This window comes from Moschus berezovskii, chromosome 10 (assembly GCF_049115385.1).
Source record: "Moschus berezovskii isolate FMDL1 chromosome 10, NW_MosBer_1.0, whole genome shotgun sequence".
NCBI lineage: Eukaryota > Metazoa > Chordata > Mammalia > Artiodactyla > Moschidae > Moschus > Moschus berezovskii.
Window position 1 is genome coordinate 93,804,449 of NC_142469.1, and position 24,830 is coordinate 93,829,278.

At 38.8% G+C, this 24,830-nt stretch overlaps 1 protein-coding gene across 6 annotated transcripts in view; it reads left to right on the plus strand.

Moving 5' to 3' along the window:
• The window catches only part of TAB2 (TGF-beta activated kinase 1 (MAP3K7) binding protein 2), an 88,016-nt gene that overhangs the window by 56,919 nt on the left and 6,267 nt on the right, over nt 1-24,830 (plus strand). For all 6 annotated transcript variants that reach the window (XM_055432804.2, XM_055432806.2, XM_055432803.2 and 3 more), the window contains 3 exons: nt 5,955-7,452; nt 23,399-23,559; nt 23,772-23,865. In XM_055432804.2, coding sequence (XP_055288779.1) covers nt 5,955-7,452; nt 23,399-23,559; nt 23,772-23,865 — 1,753 coding nt within the window. The remainder of the gene's footprint in view (nt 1-5,954; nt 7,453-23,398; nt 23,560-23,771; nt 23,866-24,830) is intronic.

The following is a 24,830-nucleotide window of genomic DNA, read 5'->3' on the forward strand; positions in this document are numbered from 1 at the left end:
GGGAGTCCTGTACCATCTCCCACTAAAGTAACCAGGGTTTCTAGTTCTGGGATAAGAGCTGTACAAGGTGATCTTGAACATCTTGTCATGTTAGAAAGCAAGGAAGCTATGAAAGACTACTGGAGCCAATGTGGAATCATTCCCACTAGCCTAAAGATAGGATATAATGACCATAAATGACAAGCATTTGACACATACCGAAATGTTAAAGATACAGGAGTTTATCATGGTACTGAAAATGTGTCACCTTTGGAAGTTGATAGGGCATCAATTCATTATTCTAAAAATCAGTAAAGAGAAAGAATTTATTTATCCTGCCTCTTCTGTGCAAAAAGTAATAGTTGAAAAGATCAAATTCTTTGAGGAAGAATTGCAGCTCAATACATGCAGAAGGATAATTTAATTGGAATAACCCTTTTGCATCCCTTAATAAAGTTTCTCAACAGTGACAATCCCTGACTGCTAAAAGTCATTAGCTGGATCAAGCTGTGGCAACATCAGAACCTACCAATCAGCCTTAAGGTCACAAAAAGACAGGCAGATATATTATTGTGCCTCCTGTGTGATACAATAAGAAACAAAGCCTACAAAGGGACTTGCCAAAAACTTGTGTGCATGAACCTGCACACACCTGTAGTGAAATAGTTTACAGTGAAATACAGGAAATAGTCATACCCCAAGGGTGCAGTCAGCCAATCCAGATGGGAAATTCTGCTGGACAAATGACTCATTTTTCAAAAAACAAATGGCTTAGAAAATTATAGAAAGAGGAGAGGGTTAATTATTATCATAAGATATCAAAGAGGCATATCAATCAAATTAAATATGTGAACCTTGCTCAGATCCTGATTTAAACTAACTAAAAAAATACCTGCAAGACAAGGGACTTTAACACTTATTTGGATATTATGTGCTATTACAAGACAGGGGACTTTAATACTACTTGTATATATGTGGTATTAAGTACTAATTATTTTAGGATATGATAATGCCATTTGCCAGTTATGTTTTAAGATACATATTGATGTATTTACAGATGGAAACAAAATAGTGTCAGGCTTGATCTAGCTTAATGGGAGCAGCTGGGGCAGATAAATTGGTGAAGAAAGATTTGCCATATAAAGATTGATAATGAATATAGGAGAGTTTGTGATATTTCGACTTCCCTGATAGCTCAGTTGGTAAAGAATACACCTGCAATGCAGGAGACCCCAGTTCAATTCCTGGGTCAGGAAGATCCACTGGAGAAGGGATAGGCTACCCACTCCAGTATTCTTGGGCTTCCCTCATGGTTCAGCTGGTAAAGAATCTGCCTGCAATGCAGGAAACCTGGGTCTGACCCCTGGGTTGGGCAGATCCCCTGGAGAAGGGAAAGGCTACCCACTCCAGTATTCTGGCCTGGAGAATTCCATGGACTGTATAGTCCATGGGGTCACACAGAGTCAGACACAACTGAGAAACTTTCACTTCACTTTACTTCACTTGTGATATTTACTGTGCTTGTATATGTGTTTAAACTTTTCTGAAATAAAATGTTGGAAAAGTATATTTCCTTTTATCCTTGATGGAATTCCAGTTGAGCTATTTCAGATCTTGAAAGATGATGCTGTGAAAGTGCTGCACTCAATATGCCAGCAAATTTGGAAAACTCAGCAGTGACCACAGGACTGGAAAAGGTCAGTCTTCATTCCAATCCCAAAGAAAGGGAATGCCAAAGAATGCTCAAACTACCGCACAATTGCACTCATCTCACACGCTAGTAAAGTCATGCTCACAATTCTCCAAGCCAGGCTTCAGCAATACGTGAACTGTGAACTCCCAGATGTTCAAGCTGGTTGTAGAAAAGGCAGAGGCACCAGAGATCAAATTGCCAACATCCTCTGGATCATGGAGAAAGCAAGAGAGTTCCAGAAAAACATCTATTTCTGCTTCATTGACTATGCCAAAGCCTTTGACTATGTGGATCACAATAAACTGTGGAACATTCTGAAAGAGATGGGAATCCCAGACCACCTGACCTGCCTCTTGAGAAACCTGTATGCAGGTCAGGAAGCAACAGTCAGAACTGTACATGGAACAACAGACTGGTTCCAAATAGGAAAAGGAGTCCGTCAAGGCTGTATATTGTCACCTTGCTTATTTAACTTATATGCAGAGTACATCATGAGGAACGCTGGGATGGAAGAAGCACAAGCTGGAATCAAGACTGCTGGGGGAAATATCAATAACCTCAGATATGCAGATGACACTACCCTTATGGCAGAAAGTGAAGAGGAACTCAAAAGCCTCTTGATGAAAGTGAAAAAGGAGAGTGAAAAGGTTGGCTTGAAGCTCAACATTCAGAAAACAAAGATCATGGCATCTGGTCCCATCACTTCATGGGAAATAGATGGAAAAACAGTGGAAACAGTGTCAGACTTTATTTTTTTGGGGCTCCACAATCACTGCAGATGCTAATTGCAGCCATGAAATTAAAAGACGCTTACTCCTTGGAAGGAAAGTTATGACCAACCTTGATAATATATTAAAAAGCAGAGACATTACTTTGCCAACAAAGGTCCGTCTAGTCAAGGCTATGGTCTTTCCCGTGGTCATGTATGGATGTGAGAGTTGGACTGTGAAGAAAGCTGATCGCCGAAGAATTGATGCTTTTGAACTGTGGTGCTGGAGAAGACTCTTGAGAGTCCCTTGTACCACAAGGAGATCCAACCAGTCCATTCTAAGGGAGATCGATCCTGGGTGTTCATTGGAAGGACTTATGCTAAAGCTGAAACTGCAATACTTTGGCCACCTCATGCGACGAGTTGAATCACTGGAAAAGACTTTGATGCTGGGAAAGGTTGGGGGCAGGAGGAGAAGGGGACGACCGAGAATGAGATGGCTGGATGGTATCACCGACTCTGTGGACATGAGTTTGAGTGAACTCCGGGAGTTGGTGATGGATAGGGAGGCCTGGCGTGCTGTGATTCATGGGGTCGCGGAGAGTCGGACACAACTGAGCGATTGAACTGAACTGAACTGAGCCTCATAAAAGTCCCTGTGAACTCTTTTATGGTTTTGCTAATAAGAAAGTAATGTCTGTAGAGAGTAAAAAAAAACCTAAGGACATGTGAGTTATGACGTAGCTGGGACTCGGATATATTAATACTAAGTAATGAGAGATTATAAAGAATTAGGGCTTTTTGAGAGCTCGAGAGAAAAGGTTTTGTAAATATGGATGTCAGCTTTTGAAAAGGAAGTGTGGGATTGGATTTAATAGGGAATATGCATTTTAATTTGGGAATGTTAGCAAGAAGGAGATGAGAAGGTGAGGTCTTCTGTGACTTGGGAGAAGAATTTACTAGGAATAGCAATAAACTTAGCTTGGAGAAAAAGCACCAGTTACATTTGGCAAAAGATAAGGTCTTACTATGATAAGGAGTAATCAGTTGATAAAAGATTGTGATCAGTTTTTAAATTTTCTTTGAAAAACTAGTGTATATTAATTCAGAGCTCTGTGTAGGATAAAAGGATTTTTATGGCATGAAAGATTTGAACTGTTGGTTTAAGAGGGAAAAAAGTCCAACCCTGCTCACTAATCTTTTCTTTTGTGTCCCCTGTTCAAATTGTGAACTACCATTTCTTAACAAGACTTGGAGTTGCCTTTTAGTACCACTTTCTCTGCTAAGATTTTATCTCAAATCACCTGTAAACATTTTAACCTGACTATTCATCCTTTTTATCTCTAAAATTCCTCTTTCTGTCAGGCTCTTAGTCTTCCAGTTCTCCTTGAATTCTCTTTCTCCCTTATAGCCAAATTGTGTTGACTATTTATGAAGTGAAAGTGAAAGTCACTGAGTCGTGGCCAGCTCTTTATGACCCCGTGGACTCTACAGTTCATGGAATTCTCCAGGCCAGAATACTGGAGTGGGTAGCCTTTCCCTTCTCTAGGTGAATCTTCCCTACCCAGGGATTGAACCCAGATATCCTGCATTGCAGGCAGATTCTTTACCAGCTGAGCCACAAGGGAAGCCCAAGAATACTGGAGTAGGTAGCCTATCCCTTCCCCAGCAGATCTTCCCAACCCAGGAATCAAACCGGGGTCTCCTGCGTTGCAGGCAGATTCTTTTCCAACTGAGCTATCAGGGAAGCTTATCAGGGAAAGAGAGTCACTTGGACTGCAAGGAGATCCAACCAGTCCATTCTAAAGGAGATCAATCCTGGGTGTTCATTGGAAGGACTGATGCTAAGGCTGAAACTCCAATACTTTGGCCACCTCATGCGACGAGTTGACTCACTGGAAAAGACTCTGATGCTGGGAAGGATTGGGGACGGGAGGAGAAGGGGACGATAGAGAATGAGATAGCTGGATGGCATCACCAACTCAATGGACATGAGTCTGAGTGAACTCCGGGAGTTGGTGATAGACAGGGAGGCCTGGCGTGCTGTGATTCATGGGGTCGCAGAGAGTCGGACACGACTGAGCGACTGAACTGAACTGAACAATATTAACTCTCTGTTGAACTTCAGTACCACTTATTATTTGGCACATGTTCATGTTTTTAAGATGTTACTTTTTCACAAATCCATATTTTGTTTCCCTAATTGAGTTGCAAGCTCTTCTAAGGAAAAGTCTGGGTTTATACATCATTTGAGTCCTCACAGTCCCAAACAGAATGTTGTACACATTGTAGGTGTTCAGTACATATTTTATGGATAATTTTTGAGTGGTTAGTCAATCTCTTCTTAAGAAACAATCTAGTCATTTTTTGGTTTGTTTTTATTTTTTTCATTTCTCTGAAGTAGAATTATTGATGCCTTCTAAAGGCAAAGATGTGAACTCAGTTACTCTGGGGGCTACCTTGAGCTTATATTACATACATATATGTATGTGGTTTGTTTGTTTTTAACACTAAAGAGGAAGCATGTAAGGAATTGTGACACATTTCTTATGAATTTTAGAACTTTTTAACTTAAATACCACAAAAAATAGTTTTTAAAAGGTCATTGGTTTGAAAGAATTATACATAGCACATAAACATGCAAGAATTAATTATACAGTAAGCTCCAATGCTTTGGCCAACTGACTCCTTAGGAAAGACCCTGTTGCTGGGAAAGATTGGAGGCAGGAGGAGAAGGGGACAACAGAGGATGAATGGTTGGATGGCATCACTGACTTGATGGACATGTGTTTGAGCAAGCTCCAGGAGTTGGTGATGGACAGGAAAGCCTGGCGTTCTGTAGCCTGGGATCACAAAGAATCAGACATGACTGAGCGACTGAACTAACTAATATGCTTAAGTTGAGTATTTTTATTTTGTTCAACATTCAAACTGCATTTTTAATTAAGTTGCAGTGTTACTATATTTGCGTGAATCTCTTCTGTAAATCAGCCAGTTCAGTTCAGTTCAGTTGCTCAGTCATGTCTACTCTTCGCAACCCCATGGACTGTAGCATGCAGTCTTTCTCAAACTCATGTCCATTGCATCGGCAATGCCATCCAACCATCTTTTCCTCTGTTGTCCCCTTTCTTTATTTCTACTATAATAATAACTCCTATTGTAGCTATTGTTTGTTAGAGAGCTTACCATTACTTTAGTAATGAGGATTTTTTTTTTATCTTTATTGAATTGAATTTTATCTTTATTGAATTTATTAAAATATTGTTTCTGTTTTGTGTTTTGGTTTTTTGGCCAAGTCACATGTGGGGTCTTAGCTCCCTGACCAGGGATTGAACCCATCCCCCCTGCATTGAAAGATGAAATCTTAACCCCTGGACTAACAGGGACGTCCCAGTAATGAGGATTTTTAACTCAACTGTTTGCATTAATATTAGTTTCTCAAGAAAAAAGGCTCAAATGTATCTGTTACAATTGTACTAACTAATCTCTGATTAATCTTGTAATATTTTAATAGCAATGAGAGTATATGCTTTGGCTTTGGTTAACACAAGCTGTTTTTATTTTGTCTTATAGAATAATAATAACCTGGATGCCTGCTGTGCAGTTCTCTCTCAGGAGAGTACAAGGTATCTTTATGGTGAAGGAGACTTGAATTTTTCGGATGATTCGGGAATTTCTGGTCTACGCAATCACATGACTTCGCTCAGCTTGGACTTGCAGTCCCAGCATGTTCACCATGGAAGAGAGGGACATAGAATGAATGGAAGCAGGACTCTAGCACACAGCATTAGTGACGGGCAACTTCAAGGTGGCCAGCCCAGTAACGAGCTGTTCCAGCAGGAGCCACAGACAGCACCGACTCAAGCTCCTCAAGGCTTCAGTGTTTTTGGAATGTCCAGTGCATCCGGTGCTTCCAATTCAGCACCACACCTTGGATTTCACTTAGGCAGCAAAGGAACATCTAACCTTTCTCCACAAACTCCAAGATTTAATCCCATTATGGTAACGTTAGCCCCAAATATCCAGACTGGTCGTAATACTCCTACTTCTTTGCACATACATGGTGTACCTCCACCTGTACTTAACAGTCCACAGGGAAATTCTATCTATATTAGGCCCTACATTACAACTCCTAGTGGTACAACTCGACAGACACAACAGCATTCTGGCTGGGTATCTCAGTTTAATCCCATGAACCCTCAACAAGTTTATCAACCTTCACAACCTGGTCCCTGGACTACATATCCTGCATCCAACCCCCTGCCACATACCTCAGCCCAGCAGCCGAATCAGCAAGGCCACCAGACCTCTCATGTCTATATGCCCATCAGTTCACCTACGACTCCACAGCCACCCACAATTCATTCGTCTGGTAGCTCACAGTCTTCTGCCCATAGCCAGTATAACATTCAGAATATTTCAACAGGACCTCGGAAAAACCAGATTGAAATCAAACTTGAACCCCCACAAAGAAACAGTTCTTCGAAATTGCGTTCTTCTGGACCTCGAACCTCCAGCAGTTCCTCTTCAGTCAACAGCCAGACCTTAAACAGAAACCAGCCCACTGTTTACATAGCTGCCAGTCCCCCAAATACTGATGAGGTGATGTCCCGTAGTCAACCTAAGGTCTATATATCAGCGAATGCTGCCACAGGAGATGAGCAGGTCATACGAAATCAGCCCACTCTCTTCATATCCACCAACTCTGGAGCATCCGCTGCCTCCAGGAATATGTCCGGGCAAGTGAGCATGGGTCCTGCCTTTATTCATCACCACCCTCCCAAAAGTCGAGCAATAGGCAATAACTCTGCAACTTCTCCTCGAGTAGTGGTCACTCAACCCAATACAAAATATACTTTCAAAATTACAGTTTCTCCCAATAAACCCCCTGCAGTTTCACCAGGAGTGGTGTCCCCTACCTTTGAACTTACAAACCTTTTAAACCATCCTGATCATTATGTAGAAACAGAGAATATTCAGCACCTCACGGACCCTGCTTTAGCACATGTGGATAGAATAAGCGAAGCACGGAAGTTGAGTATGGGATCTGATGATGCTGCCTACACACAAGGTAATAAAAATACTGCAATGGGATCATTTTCCCTTCTGGGTTTAATTGGTGTACATTTGACTTCACTACAGAAGTGGGTATCGGTATCATTATTTTATGTTGTAAATGTTGTCCAAAATACTACTATCTTAAGAATTTTTGAGAGTATTCATATAAATTTTAAATTATCAGTTTTATTATAACTTGAAGCTCGAATGATAGCCTTATCAGATGTTCCGAATAATCACCTCTTGAGTTGGCTGTTTTCTTAATATTCATAACAGTTTGTTTTCACCTGTAGTGATGCTGACTTCCCTTTAAATTTTCTGCAAATAAAAATTCATAAAAACATCCATTTTAATAAGAGATTAGTGAACTAGTATAGCAAACTCTGCCGTCTTTGGCCAGAAGAATCCTCTGTTCTTCATTGTTCTAATACGGTTTTGCCTTATTTTGTATCAAAGTCTAAATTGCTATTCATTCTTGAATAACTCAAAACTATCAGTAACAGGATTCAAATTTCTCTTTTTCTTCTTTTCAGTCTCCCTTAAACATCAGTTAATGCAATCTTTTTGTTTGGAACTGTGAATAAGAGTTTCAAATCTATCTCACTTGATTATGCTTTTCAGAAATAGACTAGTTAATATTGGCTTAATACTAAATTATATCTATATTAATTCAATTAGACATCATTTATATCTGACCTCTTAAGTTGTTTAATCTTCAATAGGAAGCTATTAAATTCAGTCAGATAAAAAAGAAGATAAGTGTTTGTTTCTTCAGTATTGACACAGGTTTTGTGAATTAGCCAGAGTCCTTTAGATTAAGGATTTATCATAATCATCTATACCCCTGGTAAACTGTTCTCAGTATTATAGGTTGGAAAATACTACATAGTCACTCCCATGTAGTAAATAGCCACCTATTACTACTAGTACCACTTGTCCTTTTAAAATTTCTAATAATGATTTGACTGCTGAGTTTCTTAGAGGAGCCTGATTGGTTTGGTTTGTTTTAAACAATTATATTCTAGTGATTCTCAACCCATGCTGAGCTGTGGTGCTTTCAAATTCTGTAATCACCTCTGAAGCATAAAATAACATAAAATTTTATATTTATAATATAAAATATTATATTTAACATGAAATTTTCAAACAAAATTGCCCAGGTTCAGCCCCAGACTTGCTCAATTAGAGCTTCTGAATGGTAAAGCCTAGGTGCACGTGAGCATACATGTTCATGTGTTTTAAAGCTCTGTGGGTTATTCTGATTTTCTAGAAATTGTGCTGAAACTTTATGTTCCATATATCTGTGACTAAACTGGAGCCATTTCTGTGTAGTTTTGGCAATAAGTGATTTTTACTAATACATCATGTTTTTCCACTGATACTTAATTCCTGTTCTTCCCCCAAAGTCCTTTCTTCTACTCTTTCCATCAAAGTAGATTTCTTATGTTTGGATAGTTGCTAATTTTTAAATGGAGAGTATTTTTTTCTAACAATTTTATTAATATATAATGGACATACAGCACTGTATAAGCTTAAAGTGTACAACATAATGATCTGACTTACACACATCATGATATGATACCACAGTAGGTTTAGTGAACATCCATCATCTCATATAGATACATTAAAGAAATAGATTTTTTAAATATTTTTTCCTTCTGATGAGAACTCTTGAGATTTACTCTTTAACAATGTGTAACAGTGTTTTTTTTTATCTTTACTGTATTGTATATTACATCCCTAGTATTTATCTTATAACTAGAAATTTGCACCTTTTGACTGTTTCCATCTAACTCCCCTCTCTCTCCTCCCCTCTGCTAACCGCTTATCTGATGTCTCTTAAGTTATTTGTTTGCTTTTGAAGTATAATTGACTTACAGCACTGTTTTAATTCCTGGCACTCACATCATAGTGATTCATTATTACTGGACATTTCAAAATGATCATGATTAGTCTAGTTGTCACTTGTCACCTTACAAAAATATTACATAACTGTTGACTGTATTCCCCCAGAGTACATTTCGTACCTGTGACTGAGAACTTCATAACTGAAAGTTTGTACCTCTTAATCTTCCTCACCTGTCTCTCTCCCCTCCCACCCTCCAGAGTGTAATTGTTTTTATGAAACAACTTGAAAAGTTAATAATATGAAACAGGGGATTTTTTACTAAAGTAGACATGGAGAAGGCAATGGCAAGCCACTCCAGTACTATTGCCCAGAAAATCCCATGTATGGAGGAGCCTGGTAGGCTATAGTCCATGGGGTCGCTAAGGGTCGGACACGACTGAGCGACTTCACTTTGACTTTTCACTTTCACACATTGGAGAAGGAAATGGCAACCCACTCAAGTGTTCTTGCATGGAGAATCCCAGGGACGGGGGAGCCTGGTGGGCTTCCGTCTATGGGGTCACACAATGTCGGACACGACTGAAGTGACTTAGCAGTAGCAGCAGACATAAGATACTCATATATTACCTGGCATATGAAAATACAGTGTTGCTTAAACTCGCTGTCTCCAGTTTGTCTCCCCTTCTTTCTTGAGCCTCCTCTGTAGTCAGGGTTTCTCCCACTGCAGCACGCTGGCTTCTGGCAGGGCCATCGCTGACAGCATCGTTACAAACCCAGAGGCCTTTCAGTCCTTGTCTGTCTTGATCTGAATCAGCAGTGCTGGCTGCAGTCAAGCGCCCTCGCCTCTGAAACGCTTTGTCCACCTGACTTACTCCCGTGCACCGCCCTGGGGTTGCACCTCTCCTTTTCTTCTTCGGCGGTTCTCCCTCGTCTCTCTGACCTTTCACTTCTTTGTTGAAAGAAGTGAGATCAAAGCCTCAAAGTTCAGTCCGTGGGCTTTCTCTCTTTTCTGTCTTTACTGTTCCCTGGATGATCTCTGTCAGCCTCATAAGTTTAAATTTTATGCCAAATGCTCCCAAATTTGTAACTCTAACCTGGATTTATTTCCTGAACTTCAAGCAGTTTATTTAACTATCTCCTTAACATTTCCATTTAATGCATCCCAAGTTTACTGTGTCTGAAAAAACATCTTCCATTGCCCCCAGCCTACTCTTCCTGTCTCCATTAATGACATCTTAATCAGGCCAGAAACTTCAGAAACACTGCTGACTCCTTCCTTCTTTCACATTTCACATCTAATTTGACTAAATCCTGTCAACTTTAACTTTCAAAGTATATCAAGAATTCTCTTTTCTCACCACCCCCATCCATCGTCACCACTCTTTTCTGAGCTACCATCTTCTCTCAAGTGATTGTTGCAGTAGCCTCCCTGCTTTCACCCTTGCCTGCTCAGGGTCTTTTAACTCCGCATCCACAGGAATACAGTTTGAAAAACATAAATCAGATTGCGTGGCTCATCTGCACATGATCACCACCATTTCATCCAGAGATCCACTGGCTCCCCCTCATCTCTTTTACTCATCACTTCGCTCACTCTGTTCCAGCCCTGCTGGCCTTCATACTTCTGCCCCTTAAACCTTAGAAGGCATACGTTTAGGGCCTTTGTGCTTGTTGGGCTCTCTGTCTGAAATTCTCTTCTCCCTGAATACATAGTTAACGCCCTCAGTCCCTTCAGGTCTTTACTCAGAGCTACCTTTTCAATGAGACTATTTCTGAGATCCCTATCTGAATCCACCCCCCAGCATTTCCTGTCTCTCCGTCTTTGCTTACATTTGCTCAAGGGGGAAATGAATAATGTTAAGATCAGATCAGTTCAGTTCAGTAACTCAGTCTTGTTCGACTCTTTGCGACCCCATGAACCACAGCGTGCCAGGCCTCCCTGTCCATCACCAACTTCCAGAGTTTACCATGTCCATTGGGTCAGTGATGCCATCCAACCATCTCATCCTCTGTCCCCTTCTCCTCCTGCCCTTAATATTTCCCAGCCTCAGGGTCTTTTTAAATGAGTCAGCTCTTCGCATCAGGTAGCCAAAGTAAGGAAGTTTCAGTTTCAACATCAGTCCTTCCAGTGAACACCCAGGACTGATTTCCTTTAGGATGGACTGGTTGGATCTCCTTGCAGTCCAGGGGACTCTCCAAAACCACAGTTCAAAATCATCACTTCTTCTGCACTCAGCTTTCTTTATAGTCCAACTCTCACATCCATACATGACCACTGGAAAAATCATAGCCTTGACTAGACGGACCTTTGTTGACAAAGTAATGTCCCTGCTTTCTAATATGCTGTCTAGGTGGGTCATGACTTTCCTTCCAAGGAGTAAGCGGCTTTTAATTTCATGGCTGCAGTCACCATCTGCAATGATTTTGGAGCCAAAAAAAAAAATAAAGTCAGCCACTGTTTCTACTGTTACCCATCTATTTGCCATGAAGTGACGAGACCGGATGCCATGATCTTTGTTTTCTGAATGTTGAGCTTTAAGCCAACCTTTTCACTCTCCTCTTTCACTTTCATCAAGAGGCTCTTTAGTTCTTCTTCACTTTCTGCCATAAGGGTGTTGTCATCTGCATATCTGAGATTATTGATATTTCTCCCGGCAATCTTGATTCCAGCTTGTGCTTCTTCTAGCCCAGCATTTCTCATGATGTACTCTGCATATAAGTTAAATAAGCAGGGTGACAATATACAGCCTTGATGTACTCCTTTTCCTATTTGGAACCAGTCTGTTGTTCCATGTCCAGTTCTAACTGTTGCTTCCTGACCTGCATACAGGTTTCTCAAGATGCAGGTCAGGTAGTCTGGTATTCCCATCTCTTTCAGAATTTTCCACAGTTTATTGTGATCCACACAGTCAAAGACTTTGGCATAGTCAATAAGGCAGAAATAGATGTTTTTCTGGAATTCCCTTGCTTTTTCAATGATCCAGCGCATGTTAGCAATTTGATCTCTGGTTCCTCTGCCTTTTCTAAAACCAGCTTGAACATCTGGAAGTTCATGGTTCACATATTGCTGAAGCCTGGCTTGGAGAATTTTGAGCATGACTTTACTAGCGTGTGAGATGAGTGTAATATGTTAAGATACATAACAACTAATACCTGCTGAAAGCTTACTATGTGTTAGGCATTGTTCTGAAAGCCCATTTATTTCTCGTAACCAAATATAAAGTAGACACTAGTAATATTCCTATTTTCAGCTTAAAATACTTTAGAACAGGTTGATACCTATACAAAGGACAGGTAGCAGCATCAAGATTCTCACCTAGGCAGTTAACAGAGCCCACAGGAGTATAATGTCTTTTCAGATTTTCAAAATGAACCGTCTGAAAAGATAGTTCAGGTTTATCTTGTACCTTTATATAACCCCTGCTATACCATGTATGAGGGGCCATGTATGCCTCAGTTTGAGAAGCATGGAGCTAAAAGATCACTTAATATAAGTAAAGACAGCTATTAGGAAAGAAGTCACAAATAGATTATATGTAGATATAATTAGAAATAACTTGGAGCAATAAAGGAATACTTTATAAAGACACTTGAAGGTAGAAAAAAAAATTGCTAAAGAATAAGGAATCTGGTTTGAGAACTCAAATCCTACCCAAAAAAGCAGGGTTTCCCAGAACTGGCCACTCACATTATTTCTGTTTACCTTCAGACAGCTGGAACAACCATGATCACTTTCCTTAAGCATACCTACATACATGGAATTTCCCAACACTTGTATGGCTGTGCACCCTTTACCTGCATGTGTGCACTGTAGTGGGATGGCTGTCGTTCTTCGACCTCTTATCTCGTTTTGAGGACTGTTCCTTCCTGCACAGTGCATCTCTTGCATTGTTAACTTATACATGTGTAATGCTTTGCCACTTACACAGCACTAAATGAGGTGACCCAAATAATACTTCTTTAAGTAAGGATCTTTTCTGAACTCTTAATTTGTGTGGTGTGGGTGATAAAGAGAAAAGAAATGTTCCTGCTTCCTGCCGTGAAATTGATCTTTCTAAAGCTCCTAAAACACTGTTTCAGAGTAGAAAAAAGAAGTTGAGCCAAGGACTAGAATTATCAGTTCAGTTCAGTCACTCAGTCGTGTCCAACTCTTTGCGACCCCATGAATCACAGCACACCAGGCCACCATGTCCGTAACCAACTCCCAGAGTTTACCTAAACTCATGTCCATCAAGTCGGTGATGCCATCCAACCATCTCATCCTCTATCGTCCCCTTCTCCTCCTGCCCCCAATCCCTCCCAGCATCAGGGTCCTTTCCAGTGAGTCAAATCTTCGCATGAGGTGGCCAAAGTATTGGAGTTTCAGCCTCAGCATCAGTCCTTCCAATGAACACCCAGGACTGATCTCCTTTAGGATGGACTGGTTGGATCTCCTTGCAATCCAAGGGACTCTCAAGAGTCTTCTCCAGCACCACAGTTCAAAAGCACCAATTCTTCGGCGATCAGCTTTCTTCACAGTCCAACTCTCACATCCATACATGACCATGGGAAAAACCATAGCCTTGACTAGACGGACCTTGATTGACAAAGTAATGTCTCTGCTTTTTAATATGCTATCTAAGTTGGTCATAACTTTCCTTCCAAGGAGTAAGCGGCTTTTAATTTCATGGCTGCAGTCACCATGTGCAGTGATTTTGGAGCCCCCAAAAAATAAAGTCTGACACTGTTTCCACTGTTTCCCCATCTATTTCCCGTGAAGTGATGGGACCAGATGCTATGATCTTAGTTTTCTGAATGTTGAGCTTTAAGCCAACTTTTTCACTCTTCTTTTTCATTTTCATCAAGAGGCTTTTTAGTTCTTCTTCACTTTCTGCCATAAGGGTGGTGTCATCTGCATATCTGAGGTTATTGATATTTCTCCCAGCAGTCTTGATTCCAGCTTGTGCTTCTTCCAGCCCAGCGTTCCTCATGATGTACTCTGCATATGAGTTAAATAAGCAGGCTGACAATATACAGCCTTGGTGTACTCCTTTTCCTATTTGGAACCAGTCTGTTGTTCCCTGTCCAGTTCTAACTGTTGCTTCCTGACCTGCATACAGGTTTCTCAAGAGGCAGGTCAGGTGGTCTGGGATTCCCATCTCTTTCAGAATGTTCCACAGTTTATTGTGATCCACACAGTCAAAGGCTTTGGCATAGTCAATGAAGCAGAAATAGATATTTTTCTGGAACTCTCTTGCTTTCTCCATGATCCAGCGGATGTTGGCAATTTGATCTCTGGTTCCTCTGCCTTTTCTACAACCAGCTTGAACATCTGGGAGTTCACAGTTCACGTATTGCTGAAGCCTGGCTTGGAGAATTTTGAGCATGACTTTACTAGCGTGTGAGATGAGTGCAATTGTGCAGTAGTTTGAGCATTCTTTGGCATTCCCTTTCTTTGGGATTGGAATGAAGACTGACCTTTTCCAGTCCTGTGTTCACTGCTGAGTTTTCCAAATTTGCTGGCATATTGAGTGCATAGGAAAATATTTTTCTCAAATTGAGAGAACATGCATCAATAACTTGGTAACCAAAATGCATTATTTTTAACTTACCATTTAACATTTGAAATATATACTACAATAAAAATTTTAAAATTATAATTTCTTATATGCCATCTGTTGTAGAATGAGAGGGAAGGAGGACGGTTAATGAAACTGTTGCTGAAATGTGGCCTCTGTTCACCAGTGCCTGATAGAAACCCGGAGACAGAGTTTTGGGTGATGTAGAAAAGAGTAGCTTTTATTGCTTTGCCAGGCAAAGGAAGCCACAGTGGACTAGTTCCCTGACGACCGTGTGACCCACCCTGGAAGTTTAGTGAGTTTTATAGTGTTCAAAGAGCAGGGCTGATGAGCTCATGGACAGTTCTTCGATTGGTTGGCATCAGGGTGAGGTTTCAAGTATCATTCAGTTCAGTTCAGTCGCTCAGTCGTGACCAACTCTTTGCGACCCCATGAATCACAGCATGCCAGGCCTCCCTGTCCATCACCAATTCCCAGAGTTCACTCAAACTCATGTCCATCGAGTCGGTGATGCCATCCAGCCATCTCATTCTCTGTCGTCCCCTTCTCCTCCCGCCCCCAATCCCTCCCAGCATCAGAGTCTTTTCCAGTGAGTCAACTCTTCGCATGAGGTGGCCAAAGTATTGGAGTTTCAGCTTTAGCCTTCTGATTTCAGCTAGTCTAGGATATATGTTCTTGTGGTCAGCAGTTTTCATCTAAAGTGTGGTCCTTCCTATATAAACAACTTAGGAATGTTTGTCAGGCCTTTATCTTTCAGAAAACTGAGAATTGGTGACTGTGTTATATGGCCAAATTATAGTCTAAAGTGTTAGCAGTTCCCCAGCCCAACAGCTATTCTGTTTCTGCATCTTCACATTTCCCAGTCATTATCTCTTGAGTCAGCATTTTACTTCAAAAGACAAGGACAGAGACTTCAATCGGGACCCTGCTCATCTCAGCACCACGTCTATCACTACCACCCCCTGTAAAGGAAATAAATTATACTTGAGTCCTTAAACCACTATAAGAATCAGAGACAAAAATGAGTCCCAAATAGAAAAAACAAATTCGGGTTAGAAATTTCAGTTCAAAGTCTGTCAGCGTGAAGTAGATTCTTACTTTACTTGCTAAGAAGAACTAATATTAAAGTGAAAATTGCTTACCAGTAGTAAGGTTACTGGCCAGATAGCTACATTTCCTTCCTTGAGTCCTACCACCTGACTTTTACCTAACTTCTGTAAAGAACCAATAAGCACTTTCATTCACTGTATTCCGAGATTTTCTGGTGTCCTCTCCTATTCATAAATGTATGCTTTTGTAACACTGGCAACTTGTGTAAGTGTGGAAAACAAATCTCCACTCATTCAAACCAGTTTTCATTGGGGATTAGGGGAGGAAAGGGTTGGCCTGTGTTCTGTATTTTGTTATATTTGCCAGAGGCTCTTACCAAACTAACATTGCTGCCAAAAATGACTTCTCCTTCTCCATTATCAATACAGAAAACACCTATGGTATTGACCTTTTCTTATAATCATTTTTATGATACTTTAATGCTTTCCAGTTATATTTATGGTCCTATTATATTGAAAAGCAGTAGCTTTGACTTTGAACCTAAAATAGAAGTACAAATAAAAAAACTTATGAGATGAAAATTGGCTTCTTGGAACTTCTCATTCCTTGTCATTTTTTCAGCAGTACTTCCCTCCAAACCACAGCACCTTTCTACTTAACAAGATTTAGTAAAAATGCTAATCATGACAAAAATTGAGGGTGTTAGATATTCTTTTCAAAAAGAACTAAAAATTAATTTAAATTTTAAATTTTGCACTTTGAGTTTTATTCATCTGCTAATTGGAAATGCCTTTTAAAAAAAAAATAAATAAAAACGACTTGCTGTGTTGACATTGAGATCATGTTAAATTAACTCAGTAATTACTTGACATCAGACCATTTAAAGAATTTTTTTTCTTTTGGAGAAAACAATGGCCTACTCCTCATAGATTGTTCCCAGTCTTAAGAGTAACCACCTTTTTAAGTTGGAATAAATCTCAAGATTGGAAGAGACTCTGCTGCTGCTGCTGTCGCTTCAGGCATGTCTGACTCTGTGCGACCCCATAGACGGCAGCCCACCACGCTCCCCCGTCCCTGGGATTCTCCAGGCAAGAACACTGGAGTGGGTTGCCATTTCCTTCAGTGCATAAAAGTGAAGTTGCTCAGTCATGTCCGACTCTTCGCAACCCCGTGGACTGCAGCCTACCAGGCACCTCCGTCCATGGGATTTTCCAGGCAAGAATACTGGAGTGGGGTGCCATCGCCTTTTCCGGAAGAGACTCTAAACGTCATGTAGAACTGTGCGGCAGATGTTATCCAGTCCACTTAGCCGTCCAGCAGTTGGACCCAATCAAATGTGAATCCATCCTATTCTTGGGTACCTTCTGAGAAACAAGATATCTCCTGAGGTAGTACATTCCATTTGTGAAGAGTTTTGCCTACTAGCAAGTTATTTCCTCTATTAAGCTGAACTTTTTTACAAGTATTAATGAAAATAACATATCCATATGATAAAAGAAATTTAACACCAAAAAGGGAAGGTACAATAAAAATGTCTCCTTTGACCCCTGACCTTTCCCTTTGCCCAGCTATTTAATTATCTGAGGAAATCTCCATTATCAGTTCTTTATCCTCCTTCCATTTATAATTATAGTCTTTGTCTCTCACTTTTTTTTAATGAAAGTTTTATGAAACTTTCATAAAAAGTTCTTTTATGAAAGAAAATATATGTATTTATATATATATATACATACACACCTATATGAATATATATAAATACATATATGAGGGATTGTATATATCCTCTACAGTATGTATAACATAAACGTACTATGGGGCTATATGATATACAATTTTGGTTAACATAATCTTAAGATCATTTTATTTCCACATGTACAAATATTTTATTCTTTTGCTTTTAAAATTTTTAGTCATTTTAACATTTATTGAGATAAAGTTTATCATTTACAGTGTAAAAATCAGTGATTTTTAGTATAATCACGTGTGCAACCGTCCCACAACCAATATTAGAACATTTTCATCACTTCAGAAAGAAACTCAGTACCCTTTATCTGTCACCTCCTATCCCATTACCGCCACCCTCAGCCATAAGTGAAGTCGCTCAGTCGTGTCCGACTCTGCGACCCCGTGGACTGTAGCCTACCAGGCTTCTCTGTCCATGGGATTCTCCAGGCAAGAATACTGGAGTGGGTTACCATTTCCCTCTCCAGGGGATCTTCCCGACCCAGGGATCGAACCCGGGTCTCCCGCATTGGAGGCAGACGCTTTAACCTCTGAGCCACCAGGGAAGCCCTAAGTAGTCACTAATCTGCTTCCTGTCTATAGATTTACATATTCTGGACACTGCATATGAATGGAATTACATAGTATGTAACCTTTTGTGACTAGGTTTTTTCACTTAGGATAATGTTTTAAAAGCTCATCCAAATTGTAACATGTGTTAGTACCTCAATCCTTTTTATGGTGCATTCTGCCATTGTATAGATACACTGTATTTTATTTATTCATTCATCAGTTAATGGACATTTAGATTGTTTCTAACTTTGCCTATTGTAATTAATGCTGCTATGAACATTTGTGTACAAGTTTATGTGGACATATGTATACATATAAGTGTAAGTATACGAGTAGAATTGTTGGGTGCTACGGTAGGTCTGCATTTAGCCATTTGAGGAATGAGCAGCCACACTGTTTTCCAACGTGGCTGCACCATTTTGTATTCCCACCAGCAATCTTTGAGGGTTTTGACTTCGCCACATCCTCTACCACAGTTGCTATTTTCTTTGATTCTTACCATCCCAGTAGCTGTAAAGTGGTATCTCATTTTGATTTACATTTTTCTGATGGCTAATGATGTCAAGCCATTTGTGTATTTTCTTTGGAGAAATCCCAGTTTATATCCTTTGCTGACTTTTTAATTAGGTCATTTGTTTTTATTACTGAGTTGTATGAGTTCTTTGTATATTCTGTTTATAAGTCCCTTATGTGATTTGCAACTGTTTTCTCCCATTCTGTGAGTTATCCTTTCACTTTCTTGGTAAGTGTCCTTGAAGCACAAGTTTTTAATTTTACGTCAGGAAGTCTGATGTATTGCCTTCCTTTCATTATTCATATCTTTGGTGTCATATCTAAGAATCAATGGGTAAATCCAAGGTGATCAGGATTTACTCCTGAGAGTTTTAGAGTTTAAATTTTTGTCTCTCATCTATTTTGAGTTAACTTCTATATAAGGCTATGAGATAAGTGTCCAAATTTCATTCTTTTGCATGTGGCAATCCAGATGTCCCAGCACCATTTAGGTTAGTTGTTATTGTTGCAAAATTTTCTCCTATGCTATCAGTTTTCTTTTTTTTTTTTTTTTTAATGTTGGAGTGGAGTGAACAATGTTGTCAATTTCAGGTGTACAGCAGAGTGATTTAGCTATTCATATACTTGTATCTATTCTTTTTCAAATTCTTTTCCCATTTAGGTTATTACAGAACACTGAAGCAGAGTTCCGTGTACTATACCGTAGGTCCTTGTTGGTTATCTGTTCCCAGCACCATTTGTTGAAAAAAGTTTTCTCACTGAATGGCCTTGGGACCTTTATAGAAAATCAGTTGACCATAAACAGATGGGTTTATTTCTGTACTTTCAGTTTTTTTGTTTGTTTGTTTGTATGTTTGTCCTTATGCCATTACTACACTGCCTTGATTGTTGTTACTTTATAGTAAGTTTTGAAATTGCAGTGTGTACATTCTACTTTGTTCTTTTTTTAGGTTGGTTATTTGAGGTCTCCTGCTATTCCATGTGTATTTTAGAATCAGCTTGTCAGTTTCTACAAGCTGGGATTCTATAGGGATTACACCAAAATATTTTTCTAAATATTCTTGATTTTTTTAAAAAAATGTAGGCAAACCAAAAGGATATATAATGAAAAGTTCTCTGCACCAGAGACAACCAGTAACTATTCACAGTTCATTTTGTATTCTTTAGAAGTTGAAATTGTATATGAAGCATACATATATTTATACATTTTTAATACAAGTGAAACATCGTTTACTTTCTCTTTTTATCAGAACTTTTGTTTTTGTCTCTTTGAGAGTATTCCAAGTCGGGAATTGCAGATCTGCTTCTTTTAAAAATGACTATATAGTATTTTGTACCATAATATCTAATCACTCCTTTTTTGATGGATCTTAGGGTCTTGTTTTTACAAACTGCTGCAGTAAAAATTTTATGCATGAAAATTTTAACCACACCCAGGTATGTTGGCAGAAGAGATTACCAGGAGTAGGAAACTGCTGTGTCAAAGGATATTGGTTTTTTTTTTAATTTTGATACATATATCATTTAGGCTTCATTATGCTGCTATTAACAAACTGTGTCTTTAAACAACAAAGGTTTATTTCTAGCTCACTTGACAAATAGATTAGCTGGTGGGCTCTGTTCTACATCACCCTCACTCAGGTACCCAGGTTAAGGGAAGCTCCATCTCTGTGCTTCCAAGATTGTTCAGGCGAGACAAAGGACATACAGCAAATTAGCTCTGACTCCTTAATTTTCTGCCCCGACATGTGTTACTGTTTTGAAAGAACAAGTCCACATACCACCCCTAATTCAGAGAGGATGAGGAGGCGCAATTCTGCTATATTCCTGGAAAGCAGAGAGCCAGAAGTATTTGATGAAGAACACAGATGACTGCCTCAGTACATGCTACCAATTTTAATTTTGAGTCTCTCTAAAGAGATTCTACTAGTTTACAGAGATTCTACTTGTTTATTTTGTCAACCACCAGAGGGAGTTGTAAGCTTAAAACTTTATTAAAACTTAATTTTGACTGAAAGATTTAAAAAGTACTGAATATATTTTTCTCTGTTATTCCTCCTCTTTTTTTGTCTATTTAAAAGGGCAGGTTAGATAGTTAAGTTTGGAAAAACTAAAGAAATCACTATATGAAGCAATAAGTATATCCCTTATTTCCTTGGTAGAATTAGCATATCAAAGAGCCACCTTTCTGTAGTGTCAGCAACCTAAAAAGTCTTTAGGTTGCTTATGCTTAAGCATCCTGTGCTTAAGATTCCATGGGATGGGGAGAGGTTGACTGTTCTATCCGCAGACTTGCAATTAAGCCCCCTTTTCTGGTCCATCCCTCACTTCTGCCCTCTGTTATTTACTTGCATTCTCCAGGAGCCTCTTAGGTTTCTGCGTGGCAAATTAGCTGCCTCTTTGCAGTGCCCTCCTTGTCTATGAAACTGTAGCTTTCTCCGCCCTCCATTAGTCTATTCCATTTCATCTGCTTTCAGTCTTCCAGAAACTTGTTGAAATCTCTTGCCACTGATTGCCTTCTTCCTATTGTTTACCTTTGTTGGATTCTATCCATTTTATTCCTCTGTAATTTTCATGAGGTTTCAAAAGGCAGAAGATTGTGGCTTAGCTGGTGAAGAATCCACCTGAAATGTGGAAGACCTGGGTTCGATCCCTGGGTTGGGGAGATCCCCTGGAGAAGGGAAAGGCTACCCACTCCAGTATTCTGGCCTGGAGAATTCCATGGACTGTATAGTCCATGGGGTCACAAAGAGTCAGACACAACTGAACGAGTTTCATTTTCACTTTCCTTTCAGTCACCTTTCACTGGAAATCCTCTCTAATATAATTGATTCTTTGTATTTGACTTTTAAAGTCCATATTAGTCTAAATGTAAATAATTGACAGGAATGGAGAGTATTTTTTCCTTAGCTTACCCACTGGAATCTGTTTAACAGATCACCCCTCCTTTACAAGTACATATCACTACGTTGTGCATGAACCTAATTTATCTGTAGGTGTGGTTCATATTATTTTGTTTATAGCAGTTTTGTTGTATGCCAAAACAAAGGGAAAAAAAAACAAAAAACCAGTAATGTCTCTGCTTTTTAATATACTATCTAGGTTGGTCATAACTTTCCTTCCAAGGAGTAAGCGTCTTTTAATTTCATGGCTGCAATCAGCATCTGCAGTGATTTTGGAGCCCAAAAAAATGAAGTCTGACACTGTTTCCACTGTTTCCCCATCTATTTCCCATGAAGTGATGGGACCAGATGCCATGATCTTAGTTTTCTGAATGTTGAGCTTCAAGCCAACCTTTTCCCTCTCCTCTTTCACTTTCATGCTTTTGAGTTCCTCTTCACTTTCTGCCATAAGGGTGGTGTCATCTGCATATTGCCCTTCATTCTCACTTCGTGCCTCTATCTTTCTTCTCTTACTGTCCCACTCAGAAATTAACAATCCACTCCTCATCTTCTTTTAACAAAATAAAATAAACCCTAATGCACAATTGTTATGTTTTGGAAATAGAGGCATAAAACTTTGCAATTCAAGTAAAATAAACCAAATTAATAAAAGCTTGACAAAGCAAGCCTGGGGCAGTTATGGATATACAAAGATACAGTTTTCTATCTGGAATATGTGTACCTCCAAAACACCTCCCTTCATTTTTAGAATATATATTAAAATGAGAGATTAGATACCAAGAATCAATCATGGTTTTTAAAACTTGAGACATATTCCCCTAATACTGTTTTCTTCCAATAAGTAAGGAGAATTACAGAGGGCGATACCTGTGGATTGTATTAGTGTCAGATTTTTGTTGGGAAAAATTATCTACCATTTAAAGTTAATTTTAAAGTACTTGAGCTTAACTAGCTTCCCCACACCCCACACCCTAATTCAGATTCTATAGTACACTGCTGGGCTGAATGGCCTGAATATATATAGCCTTTTCCTTATTTTTTAGCTTCTTGGAAATTTTAGTTTGATTGATGGTGACTAGTTAGCATTAATCTAATATGTTTAATTGACTTGACTTTTTTAATTACTATTTTTCATTTTTAGAGTTTATTTATTATACTTTTTCAAATCAGCTTGTTTTCTTGTGGTAGAGTCATCCCAAGCCTCCATTTAATAGTAAATTCAGTTATCTTCACCACCAGTACAATATCCTAAAAAGTCAAACTCACTTTGTCCAGAAGTGGCCCATATATACCAATTTTTATGGTTTACTAAGGTTTCCCAAGCAGTTCATCACTCATGTGACAAGATTGATTGCTTATTTTCTTTTTTAAAAAAATCTTAGGAAAATGTTTTCACAAAATATAATTGGAATATAAGAAAATGTATTTGGTTTATCTGAATGGTTTTTGATTTGCAGTTTGAGCAGTTTAATGTTAACATTCATGTGGATCAAAATCAATTACTTTTATTTATTGCATACATCAAAATGTATTTAACATAACCCACATTCCCATTAAGACATTTATATGCTTAAATGATTCTCAAGTCAAAAATAAAATAATTCTCTAAAGTTAGAAATTTTGAGATTTTAAATATTTAACACACAGTACTTTGTTTTAGTGTTATCTTTGAGATCCTTCACAGCCTCTTGTTTGTCACAGAAGTAGTTATCTGTTTTGTTTTCCCAAGGTTGTTTAAAGGTTAATTGATGAAACTGGGTGGATCTTCATATATACTAATATGTATTGCAGCTCTTTTGGTACACCAGAAGGCCAGAATGGAACGGCTTCAAAGAGAACTTGAGATTCAAAAGAAAAAGCTGGATAAACTAAAATCTGAGGTCAACGAAATGGAAAATAATCTAACTCGAAGGCGTCTGAAAAGATCAAATTCCATATCCCAAATACCTTCAGTAAGTCCTTCTTTCTGTAACTGTTGTAACTGCTATGCTTAAACATGAAAACAGGCAACCGGTCATCAATACAAAAGCTTGACCTAGTTTTCTAGAAATGCTCTTAATTCACACTTGTTTTTCTGTCCTTACCTCCCCCTGCAAAACTTGACTCCTTCTTAACAAATAACACGAGAGTTCGATGTAGATCCTCACCTGGAATTATTTTTCAGCTCGAAGAAATGCAGCAGTTGAGAAGTTGTAATAGACAGCTCCAGATTGACATTGACTGCTTAACCAAAGAAATTGATCTTTTTCAAGCCCGAGGTAAAGTTCAATGCATATTCAGCTGAAATTCTTTGTGTTAATTTATCAGCTCTTCCTGTGGCTCAAAACAGACTTTCAACTGTAATCTTGTTTCAGATTTGATTTGGAGCCATATAGTGCTACTTTGATTTTTATTTTCTCTTACTCACCACTCCTCCCTCCAAAGTTGTATATTTGGTTGAGGAATAAATTGATACTTTTAATATCCTTCAAATCCCCTTTAGTCATACTTTAAGGGAAGACAGTGATTAGTATGTCTGGCTATATTATCAAAAGTATTGGTGTTATGTATTAATATAGTCTGTTACAGTGTTTATTAAGATTGTAATATATATACTCATATTCCTTTTTCCTGTTTCCCTTTTTTCCTTCTACCTTTGAAGAATTATGCTTTTAAGAACATGATTAAAAGGCATCCCCACTCTAATGGCACTTTCTTAATTGATGACATAGAGAAGAAAATTAAAATATGACTTACAATACTTTTAGGAAAATGGTAGTTAATGATATTTGAACTATTATTGACCAGCAATAATTGCTTCAGTTCAGTTCAGTTCAGTCACTCAGTCGTGTCCGACTCTCCGCAACCCCATGAATCACAGCACGCCAGGCCTCCCTTATTGTAGAGTAAAAAAGTTTGGGGCATTTGGCACAGTACATGAGTGAGTAAAAAGTGTTCCATAGACAACTAAAAAGAATGTTTATAACTTAAACCTAATTCTAAAGTTTGGAAATAATAGAAATATATAAAATGAAAAAGGCAGGAAAGGGAAGAAGCCAAAAAATAAGCCCTTAATCACACTTCTGAGTATGTGCCGAAATCCATTAAACTGAAAGATGATTTATTTTATTTTCTTTTAGTAAATAAACTGTTTATCTTGAAACAGTCATAGAAAATGCCATAATTTAACTTTGGAGGGAAAAAACTAGTGCTAGTCTAGAAAATGTAATCTTTGAACTTGTTC